The sequence below is a fragment of the Mus caroli genome, unplaced genomic scaffold (genome assembly GCF_978045245.1).
Source record: "Mus caroli unplaced genomic scaffold, Mus_caroli_1 scaffold_15, whole genome shotgun sequence".
Lineage (NCBI taxonomy): Eukaryota > Metazoa > Chordata > Mammalia > Rodentia > Muridae > Mus > Mus caroli.
The window spans coordinates 37,160,760-37,172,825 of record NW_028227270.1 but is presented as its reverse complement, the minus strand read 5'-3'; the positions used below and the strand labels follow the sequence as shown (position 1 = coordinate 37,172,825).

The window sequence follows — 12,066 nt, the reverse complement described above, 5'->3', positions numbered from 1 at the left end:
CCTTTTCCCCTTTTTCCTTGCAGTGTTTTGCCTTTCAGAGAATGTCATAGATATGTAGAATATCCTTTTTTATATACATCATATATATTCATATACAGACAGTTGCAGCTAGCATATGGTTATACTTACTGTGTTCTTAGTGGTATTCTTTGGCACCTAGCCATCTTATATTCTAATACAGGGTTAGGTTCCTGTATTTCCTAGGAGCGATGATTCAGTGTTTCCCTTATAGAACGTAACTACCCTGAATAACAAACAAGTCAACTGTAAGTTAAAATTCTGCACTTGCATAGGAATTGCAGGAAGTTCCTCCTCACCTATTAATTGTCATTAGAGACTTTTTGGTGTGTGTGTGTGTACTCATTGAATTAGGAAGGAAACAGAAGTATTTTGTTTCAGTGATCCTTTCTGAGCAGTTACTATACGCCAGCAACTATACTAGCTTTGTATTATATAAAAAATAGTAAAATGTAAGTCAGCTTCAAGAAAATTACAGGAGGCTGGAAAATAGAACTCCTGTCTAGGTTTCCTGGACAGAGCTGAGCTATGAGATCTGAGTTTCATGCCAGGAAAGGAAGTGGGGCATGGGAGACCTGGAAGCTTAGGAGATGTGAAGAGTCACAGGCAGATAGAAACAGTTTATTCATGCAGCCAAGGCCTCAAAGTACTCCACAGCCACATACTGAAGGGCATAGTCAAGTAGGCAGGCTTGTACACAGGTCTGAAGACAGACACATGGACAGCAGCCTCTGTCTTCAAGACTGTGTACACAAAACCCACAGGGAAGCTGCATTTTTGCCAACAATAGCCATCATACATAGATGCTATCACCATTCACTTGGGATTCTCCCGGCCTGCAGTGTGCTTCCTTCATAGCCCTCTGGATGTCTAGCGTTCAGCATGCTGAGTGTCCAGAGTATCCATAGCAATGCTGTGTTATCTAAGAATATACATTGGCCACAAGAACACCTTGAAGGTTTCTCCTTCTGGGCCCATCCGTGTAAACCAGAAGATTACAACAAGCTTTGAAATCCAAAATTTTTAAGGAAATTTCCTGCAAACGTAGAATTTTATGTGGTAGACTTTATATCGTTGATTTAAATGATTGAACTCACACTCTAGTCTCTTTCCCATGACTGGAAGTTAAAGTTTCAACCCTCTAATCACATATTTGGGGTTTCCATGACCAGATTCTACTGTTAACTTACTAGCAGAACAAGCGCCTGTCAGGTCGGGCGTCTGAAGCACTGTCTGGAATGAGCAATGGACAGGTGATACATTCTGTATTGTCACTGGAGTACTGCCTTGTGAAACAGGAAATAAATGGGAGTATAGATGTTTATAGCCAGAAAGAAGAATATATGCAAAAGCATCACAAGATGAAAGAATTTGTTAGAAATAAGTATCATTTATTCAAGATAGTGTGTGCTCTTTTGAAGTAGAGAATGACTGGAAAGGAATCTGGAGAAGTGAGCTCTGGGCTCATCCTGCAAGCTATGGAAGTTGGAAGTTTCAAGTCCTATATACGTTTCAGGTCTTAAAACCTGAATTTTCAGAGTAGACACTATTTTTAGTACCTATGTACTCATCGCAGTAGCTAGCACTTAGACTTGTTTTATTTGTTCTTGGCTCCATCTACCCTCACCCCAACATATTTTGGTGCAAATTCCAAACATTGTATTATTTTAGGCATAAAGATTTCAGTACCTTTCTAAATAATGTAAGCTTTAAAATTGACACAATCCCAATGCCATCTCAGAGTTTAAACAGTTTTTTTCTATGCAATATTGAGTTATGACTCAAATTGTCAGTTCTGTAACTTTTTTTGAAACAGCAAGCTAGTCGATATTTAAATTTAGACATCTCATTATAATCTAGAGTTTTGTGATTTAAAAAAATAGTATAGCAATACAAGGTCTGTATTTATTCTTTATAACAATATAATGGTAAGGACCTTGAGGAAAGTCCCTGCATAGTCTACACATTGTACTGCCTAGAGTAGCCTTGAGACAGGTTTTTATGGGCTGATGTACTTTGACACAATGTCTATTATGGAAAAAGAAGTAAGAATGGGCTCAGGGTGGGAGGATGAGAAGGATGTCCAAGAAAGGCAGGAAGATGAGGTAAGAGAGTGTTGTGAGAGTCATGGCTATGGAAGACTAAGTAGAGCACAGGTCCGGAGTAGTGTGTGCAGTAGAATGGGGAGAATTTACAGCATTGCACAATACTGATAGCAGCATATGGATACACTAAAGGTAAGATAGAACTACCACATTTAAGTGACTGGTAAATAGTGACACCTCTGTAAAACAGGAAAGTCATAGTGAAGTGGTTGGTGCTTGGGAAGATTAAATGACGTGGATATTTTATGTAATAGAAAAGAATAAAAGGAAAGATTTGTAAATGTGAGAGAACATGGAGTCAGCTCTCTTAAAGATAACTATCACTTGGTTCAAATAGAGGATTGGTAGAGAATTTCTTGCAGAGTTGGTGTCATTTTCGCCTAGGAAACGACAGGCTGTTAGAAATACAGGGTAACTGCCTGGCATCTAGTAAGTGTTTACTGATGCTGGCTGGGCGAGCATCTCACCCCAGGGCTTCAGCAGCAGTGTCTGTTCGCTCTGCATTTGTCACGTGACTATTTTCCTACAGTGTCCTCCAGTTGGAAACTCGGTAAATACTTGCAAACGGATTACGTGGTCATTTAAGTGACTTATTTCAAAGGGCTCCTTTTTCCTCCCTTAGTTTGAGATGGTATCAACATCCTTCCGAAGAAGAATTAAGAATCCTTGCAGGGAAGCAGCAGAAAGGAAAAAGTAAAAAAGACAGGTAAGTTATATTGACGAGCTTCTAATTTATTAAACATTTTACATAAGTTACACAGATATATTTGTTTCAATTAAAGGAATATTTATTAATGATGTAAGTAGTTGATAAATTTCAGATCAGAACCCTTGCAGATTCCAGTAAAATAAAAATTAGAATATAAGTACAAAATAATGATTGCTGTACTCAAAGATTAACTTTATTCAAGTATTTTTGACATCAGAACCCATGTAAATCTCAGTGAAAACAGGAAGGTCAAGACAGTTGTTTTACTCAACAATGGTTAACTTCTGATTTAAGTTATGAGAACTATGTTATAGATATTTACGTGGCTTAAGAGACGAGCTGCAAGGATATCTGTAAGTCTTTCAGAGCTGCTGTTTTGGAGTCTTTGCGGGGTTGTGGGGGGTTCTCTTCACTAGATATGGCTTTGTAGGTTCCCTTCAGTCACTGCATTGCTTTTTTCTATGGCACTACTGAACAAAGCTCTACCACTGAGCTGTAGCCCTTGCCCGGCTCTTTCTATTTTGTTTAATGTTTTAACTGTCTGCTAACAGGCCTTCTTAAATCAGTCCCCTCTGTAAATTGCAAAGACTAGAGGTAGTCATATGTATAACTCTGATGGCTTTCAAGTTGCATACCCCTATTTAAATCTCAGAGAAAGTCTGTGTTGACTCAAAAGTCCACATTAGCTTCAATGTCCTCAGCTGGGGATCAGTTGAGGATATCTTTTTTATTAATCTTGAATTTCAGTGTATTATTAATCATAAGCCCTTCCCTTTTAAAAATTTCAGTACTTTAATAAAGTATTCTTAACCAATGTTTTTGTTCATAAGATATTATTATGTACAGCTGCTACTTAATATAGACAGCCATCCTAAGTAGTTTAATTTACATTTTACTAAAATGCTGTTGATTAGAAGTGTTGAACCAGAGGCTTGAATGATGGTGCAGTGGTCAAGAGTGCCAGCTGTTGTATAGGTCCTGACTCAGTCCCTGGCACCCAGACTCACAAACTGTCTAATTCCAGTTCTTTTGGCTATAATGTCCTCTTCTGGTCTCCAAGAGCACTGCATGCATGTGCTACACAGACTCTGGCAGAAAAACCCATACATCCAAAAATGGTAAAAGCATAATTTAAAAAAATGTCAAATGGATTTCTCAAGTTTATGTACTTAAGGACCAGTTTTTAAATATAGGTTGAATTTTTAGTTTCTTTTTGTTGTTTGTTTATTGTTTTCAACCACCAAACTCAGCAGATGGCCACTGTTCCCATGTTTAAACAACTGTGGGATTTAATTATGGAGTTTATTATTCATTTCGAAAATATTCATATTCTTTTTGGATGCCTAATAACCCGTTAATTTGCTCTTTTTTTAGACTTGAGTTCTCATGTAGCTCAGGCTGGCACAGAGGATGATGAACGTGAACTTCTGATCCTTCTGCCTCCTGATTCCAGTAGCACCAGATAACCGTTCCTGGCTTATGCCATCCTAGAGCACACCAAGGGCTTGATGCAAGCCAGGCAGGCAGTGTCCACTGAGCTGAGTGCATAGCTCTTCCAGGATCACTCAGTGCGGAAACTACAGAAGGACGCACTGGTGATGCTCTCTTCTCACTAATAACAGCAATAGGGCTTGGGTCACTTATGTGAAATATTGTCACGGAGAGCCCCCATGTTTACTTACTACAGAGGAAATACAAGGTTGAAAATAATGTTATTAAAACTGGGCTTATTACTTTGTATATCCATTTGATTGTCCTTAAAACTTAAGTTGGGGAGTGACAGAATATACTTAAAGAACTTTTCTGAGTTTCTCCATCTGGAAGTCTTTGTAGGCACCTCTACAGTTGCCTTTCATGTTTATGAATTTCCTATGAACATTAATTTTAATATACTTATTCATCTCTGACCTACATTACAGCTGTGTTTATGTGTATATGTATGTACATGTACGTTCAAAGAGAATTTTATTTTTTCTTCCTTTCCTTTAATCTTGTTACCTACTAGAGAGATACTAGGTTGCTTTTAAATTTGCAAAAGAGAGTAGAAAAAATGGGTGTGAAACAGGATACTAGCATACAAGATTTTGTTGCTCTTTTGGTATAGGTAATTCTTCCCCTGGTCATATACATGGTCACATAATTTACCTCAGCACCTTGTAGTCTGCTTTAGAAAACTGTTTTGGAGTATGTGACCTCCTCTAGGGTGACAGGACAATGAAGCTAAAATCTCTTATATTTAGGATAATGTATGTACTTGGATAACTAAGTGTTTTATTTTTGTGTTACTTATCTAATTTTTGCAGAAAATACAATGGCCATATTGAAAATAAGCCACTAACCATTCCAAAAGACATTGACCTTCATCTAGAAACCAAGTCCGTTACAGAAGTGGATACTTTAGGTAAGGGCAATCTTGTAAAGTGTTCTGCATACACCAGGCTATGTCGGTGAAAAAAACTGTCTCTGTTGTGGGTATGGTTTTGTTTCCATGGAATCTAACAACTGACTTTCTCAAGCTCCAAAGGCTTTATTCAAATGAAGTTTCTCTTTTCTGTTTCTATGGTATTCTTCTCCCCAGTCTGGAAAGCAGCACACTTGCTCAGCCTTGTTGTAGTTTCTGGTTATTGGGCTGAAACCAGTCTTGAGATCATAAATTTTAAATTTATCCCTTTAGTAATCTATTACTGTCATAATGAACTTTAAATTATATTTGCAATTTGAGATATCTAAATTTTAGTAACTCAACTATTCTTATGGTGTTAGGGATTAAGAAGTTGAGATTTTATTCACAGTTCACCTTTATCAATTGAATATATCAAAATAAATAATGAACTTTACCCCTCAGTTTCTGTAATAATATGACTATAATGATTTTAAGTTTAAAATGAAATTTTTATATAAAGCTAATTAAATGCTGGAGGGGAAAGATGTCTGAAGTGGTGCTCCTAACACTAGTTTTCAAGCCTTATACATTATATTATGTTATTGAAGAGACCTTTTAAAAATATAGATTTCTTGTACTCATCTTTAAAAATCCATTGATTCTAGAACAGGTTCTGGTAATTTGACTTCAAAAATACCTGTGATTTTGATGCTTAATCAGATATGAGAACCACTGGGTTTCGTGAAAAATGGGGAACTACCACATTAATCAGTCAATACTTTTTATTAAAAAATATTTATACATTTTATTCTGATCAAGATTTCCTATCCCCTAGCTCCTCCCACTTCTCCGCCCCCTTAGCTCTATGCCCTTTCCCCTTTGTTTAGAAAATAAAACAAAACAAACAAACCAGAATTGTAAAAAGTCACAAAACACACACACACACACACACACCACTACTACTATGTCTGCTACCTCCAATAAAATCCCACTAAAACCCGTTAAAAACACAGAATTGGGAACAATAATAAAGAAGCAAAAGATCAGTAAGACAAAAATACCCAAAACATTTTGAGTTAGAAAGTTTACAAAAATGCCAGGAAATTTGTTTTGTGCAGGCCGTCTATTGCTGGACATGGGGTCTATTCTAAGTGTAGCTAATAAAATACCCAGTAAGACTCGAGTGGAGAAAACAATGTTTGCCTTTGCAAGTCAGTGCCAGTTTGTTAGGGGTGATTTCCATATCCACTATTTTTTTATTTTCTTAGCATTGGGATCCCATCTGACTTAAACTTTAGCGGGTTCTATGTGTGCTGCCAGTCTCTGTGAGTTCATGTATGTGTCAGGCCTGTTGTGTCTGAAGATGCTTTGTCTGAAGACACGATTTCTTTGGGGGCATCTTTCATTTCTGGCTCTTACCCTCTTTCCTCCTCCTCTCCAACGTGGCTTCCTGAACCCTATGAGGAGGGATTTGACTTGATAAAGGCACACTTAGAACTGACTCTTCCAAAGCCTCTTACTCTCAGCGCATTGTTCAGTTGTGGATGTCTGTGTTAGTTCCTATCTCCTGCAATAGGATGCTTCTCTGATGATGGCCAAGCAAGACAATAATCTATAGCAGAGTGTTGTTAAGAATCATTTATTATGTTCTTTTAGCAGAATAATAGTGTTTGATTTTCCCCTAAGCCAATGGCCTATCCAGCGAAGATTCTTGGCCACCTGAGCAGTGTCGGGCATAGGTTCCATTTGCTGTACTGTACTGGCTGGTTTTATGTGTCAAGTTGACACAGGCTGGGTTTATCACAGATCAAGGAGCTTCAGTTGGGGAAGTGCCTCCATGAGATCCAGCTGTAGGGTATTTTCTCAATTAGTGATCAAGGGGGAAGGCCCCTTGTGGGTGAGACCATCTCTGGGCTGGCAGTCTTGGGTTCTATAAGAGAGCAGGCTGAGCAAACCAGGGGAAGCAAGCCAGTAAGTAACATCCCTCCATGGCCTCTGCATCAGCTCCTGCTTCCTGCCCTGCTTGAGTTCCAGTCCTAACTTCCTTTAGTGATAAACAGCAGTGTGGAAGTGTAAGCTGAATAAACCCTTTCCTCCCCAACTTGCTTCTTGGTCATGATGTTGTACAGGAATAGAAACCCTAAGACACTTGCACAACATTTGTGTGAGTATTGTACTACCATATCATGCAGGCAGGTTATCATTATGAATCACAGGGTTTGTAGTTGGATTAACGTTTACCTGTTTCCTCCGGTACATGCAGCATTTTTTCTAGTACCATGAACATAATCAGTAGCAGGAAAGGCTCTAGATAGGTACCAGCTTGCCCTCTTTGTGTTCAATAAAATTGTATGTGCTATCTTCAGCTGTAGGGCCTTACCATAAATTTATAGAGAGCATCTAATGGCCTGAGATATTTGGGGGGTTTCCCTGGGGCCTCTTTGTCTAACAATTCAACTAGATGTAACCTATTCCTAGCACTAAAGTTTTTACTTGGTGGCAAAAGCTGTCTAATTGGGGCATTATTATTGGAGCCTCCAACTATATTTTATTCATACATGTATACATGTTAGGAAGTTTCTGTGGGCTTTCATAGGATCCCTCAACTGGCCCTTCATATTAACTGTCCCTCCTGATATCTCCCTCTTTACCCTCTATTCCATCTTCTTCCCAATTTAATCCTCCTACTCCAGTCTCCCTCTTGTCTCTTATATCTATAAATTTCATTTCAGCTTTCGTGGGAGATCCTCCCCATCCTGTTAGTCCATTTTCCAGTACCAAATTCCTGTGACTATATAGTTATATTTGCAGCATGCCAATTGAAGTCTTAAAAGATAACATCCACATATAAGCATATTTATCTTTCTGGGTCTGGGTTACCTCACTCCAGATGATTTTTTTCCTAGTGCTATCCAATTAACTGCAAACTTCATAATTTCGGGGTCTTTTTCTTTAACAGCTGAATAATATCTCATTGTGAAATGTACCACATTTTCATTTTTCACTAATCACTTAGTGGGCATCTACATTGTTTCTCATTTTTGACTATGATAGAGTAACCGTGAACATGGCTGAGCAAGTATCTGTAGTGATCCATCCAATAGCTGACTGTGAGCATCCACTTCTGTGTTTGCTAAGCCCTGGCATAGTCTCACAAGAGACTAGGCAAATGGAAGATGGACTAGGCCATCTTCTGCTACATATGCAGCTAGAGGCACGAGCTCAGGGAGTACTGGTTAGTTCATATTGTTGTTCCACCTATAGGGTTGCAGATCCCTTTAGCTCCTCAGGTACTTTCTCTAGCTCCTCCATTGGGAGCCCTGTGATCCATCCAATAGCTGACTATGAGCATCCACTTCTGTATTTGCCAGGCACTGACATAGCCTCGTAAGAGACAGCTATATCAGGTTCGTGTCAGCAAAATCTTGCTGGCATATGCAATAGTGTCTGGGTTTGGTGGTTGATTATGGTATGGATCCCCTGGTGGGGCAATCTCTGCATGGTCCTTCCTTGTGTCTCAGCTCCAAACTTTAGCTCTGTAACTCCTTCCATGGGTATTTTGTTCCCCATTCTAAGGAGGGATTAAGTATCTACACTATGGTCTTCCTTTTTGAGTTTCATATGTTTTGCAAATTGTATGTTGGGCATTCTAAGTTAATATTAATTCACTTATCAATGACTGCATATTATGTGAGTTCTTTTGTGAGTGGGTTACCTCACTCAGGATGATACCCTCCAGATATATCCATTTGCTTAAGAATTTCATAAATTCATTGTTTTTAATAACTGAGTAGTACTCCATTGTGGAAATGAACCACATTTTCTGTATGCATTCCTCTGTTGAGGGACATCTGGGTTCTTTCCAGCTTCTGGCTATTATAAATAAGGCTGCTAGGTACATAGTGGAGCATGTGTCCTTATTACAAGTTGGAACATCTTCTGGATATAACCCCAGGAGAGGTATTGCTGGATTCTCCAGTAGTACTATGTCCAATTTTCTGAGGAACCTCCAGACTGTTTTCCAGAGTGGTTGTACAAGCTTGCAGTCCCACCAGCAATGGAGAAGGGTTCCTCTTTCTCCACATCCTCGCCAGCATCTGCTATCACCTGTAGTTTTGATCTTAGCCATTCTGACTGGTGTGAGGTAGAATCTGAGGGTTGTTTTGATTTGCATTTCCCTGATGATTAAGGATGTTGAACATTTTTTCAGGTGCTTCTCAGCCATTTGATATTCCTCAGTTGAGAATTCTTTGTTTAGCTCTCTGCCCCATTTTTAATGGGGTTATTTGATTTTTTGGAGCCCAGCTTCTTGAGTTCTTTGTATATATTGGATATTAGTCCCCTATCAGAATTAGGATTGCTAAAAATCCTTTCCCAATCTATTGGTGGCCTTTTGTCTTATTGACAGTGTCTTTTGCCTTCCAGACGCTTTGTGATTTTATGAGGTCCCATTTGTTGATTCTCCACCTTACAGCACAAACCATTGGTGTTCTGTTCACAAATTTTTCCCCTGTGCTCATATCTTTGAGGCTTTTCCCCACTTTCTCCTCTATAAGTTTCACTGTCTCTGGTTTTATGTGGAGTTCCTTGATCCACTTAGACTTGAACTTTGTACAAGGAGATAAGAATGGATCAGGTCGCATTCTTCTACATGATAACTGCCAGTTATGCCAGCACCAATTGTTGAAAATGCTGTCTTTTTTCCATTGGATGATTTTAGCTGATGATCAAGTGACCATAGGTGTGTGAGTTCATTTCTGGGTCTTCAATTCTATTCCATTGATCTACCTGTCTGTTGCTGTACCAGTACCATGCAGTTTTTATCACAATTGCTCTGTAGTACAGCTTGAGGTCAGGCATGGTGATTCCACCAGAGGTTCTTTTTATCCTTGAGAAGAGTTTTTGCTATCCTAGGTTTTTTTGTTATTCCAGATGAATTAGCATACTGGAAGTACGTCTTCCTTGGAGGTCTGATAGAACTTTGCACTAAACCCATCTGGTCCTGGTCTTTTATTGGTTGGAAGACTATTAAATACTGCTTCTATTTCTTAGGGAAATAGAATGGGACTGTTCAGATCATTAATCTGATCCTGATTTAACTTTGGTACCTATATCTGTCTAGGAAATTGTCCATTTTATCCAGGTTTTCCAGTTTTGTTTAGTGTATCCTTTTGTAGTAGGATCTGATGATGTTTTGGATTTTTCTCAGGTTCTGTTGTTATGTCTCCATTTTCATTTCTGATTTTGTTAATTAGGATACTGTCCCAGTGTGCTCTAGTGAGTCTGGCTAAGGGTTTATCTATCTTGTTGATTTTCTCAAATAACCAGCTCCTGGTTTGGTTGATTCTTTGTGTAGTTCTTTTTGTTTCCACTTGATTGATTTCAGCCCTGAGTGATTGATTTCAGCCCTGAGTTTGATTATTTCCTGCCTTCTACTACTCCTCATGGGTGAATTTGCTTCCTTTTATTCTAGAGCTTTTATGTGTGCTGTCAAGCTGCTAGTGTATCCTCTCTCTAGTTTCTTTTTGGAGGCACTCAGAGCTGAGTTTTCCTCTTAGAAATGCTTTCATTGTGTCCCATAATTTTCGGTATGTTGTGGCTTCATTTTCATTAAACTCTAAAATGTCTTTAATCTCTTTGTTTATTTCTTCCTTGACCAAGGTATCATTGAGGAGAGTGTTGTTCAGCTTCCACATGAATGTTGGCTTTCTATTATATATGTTGTTATTGAAGATCAGCCTTAGTCCATGAAGATCTGATAGGATGCATGCAATAATTTCAATATTTTTGTATCTGTTGAGGCCTCTTTTGTGACCAATTTCTGAGGAGGTACCATGAGTTGCTGAGAAAAAGCTATACCCTTTTGTTTTAGGATAAAATGTTCTGTAGATATCTGTTAAATCCATTTGTTTCATAACTTCTGTTAGTTTCACTGTGTCTCTGTTTAGTTTCTGTTTCCAGGATCTGTTCATTGATGAGAGTGGGGTGTTAAAGTCTCCCAGTATTATTTCTTGAGATGCAATGTGTGCTTTGAGCTTTACTAAAGTTTCTTTAATGAATGTGGATGTCCTTGCTTTGGAACATAGATATTCAGAAATGAGAATTCATCTTAGCAGATTTTACCTTTGATGAGTATGAAGCGCCCCTCATCTTTTTTTGATAACTTTGGGTTGGAAGACGATTGTATTGAATATTGGGACGGCTACTCCAGCTTGTTTCTTCAGACCATTTGCTTGGAAAATTATTTTCCAGCCTTTTATTCTGAGGTAGTGTCTGTTTTTGTCCCTGAGGTGGGTTTCCTGTATGCAGCAAAATGTTGGGTCCTGTTTATGTAGCCAGTCTGTTAGTCTATGTCTTTTTATTACGGAATTGAGTCCATTAATATTAACAGATATTAAGGAAAAGTAATCATTGCTTCCTGTTATTTTTGTTGTTAGAGTTGGTGATCAATTCTTGTGGTTGTCTTCTTTTAGGTTTTTTGAACAATTACTTTCTTGCTTTTACTAGGGCGGAATTTCCATCCTTGTGTTAAGAGTTTTCCCTTTATTATCCTTTGAAGGGCTGGATTTGTGGAAAGATATTGTGTGAATTTGGTTTTGTCATGGAATGCCTTGGCTTCTCCATCTATGGTAATTGAGAATTTTGCTGGGTATAGTAGCATGGGCTGGCATTTGCGTTCTCTAGGGTCTCTAACATCTGTCCAGGATCTTCTGGCTTTTATAGACTCTGGTGAGAAGTCTGGTGTGATTCTAAATAGGTCTGCCTTTATATGTTACTTGACCTTTTTCCCTTGCTGCTTTTAATAGTCTATCTTTATTTAGTGCATTTGTTGTTCTGATTATTATGTGTCG

General features: G+C 38.5%; 1 protein-coding gene across 2 annotated transcripts in view; it reads left to right on the top strand.

Moving 5' to 3' along the window:
- Positions 1-12,066, top strand: part of Tmem161b (transmembrane protein 161B) — a 70,451-nt gene that overhangs the window by 31,449 nt on the left and 26,936 nt on the right. For both annotated transcript variants that reach the window (XM_029468324.2, XM_021179988.3), the window contains 2 exons: positions 2,746-2,829; positions 5,136-5,233. In XM_029468324.2, the coding sequence (XP_029324184.1) occupies positions 2,746-2,829; positions 5,136-5,233 (182 nt within the window). The remainder of the gene's footprint in view (positions 1-2,745; positions 2,830-5,135; positions 5,234-12,066) is intronic.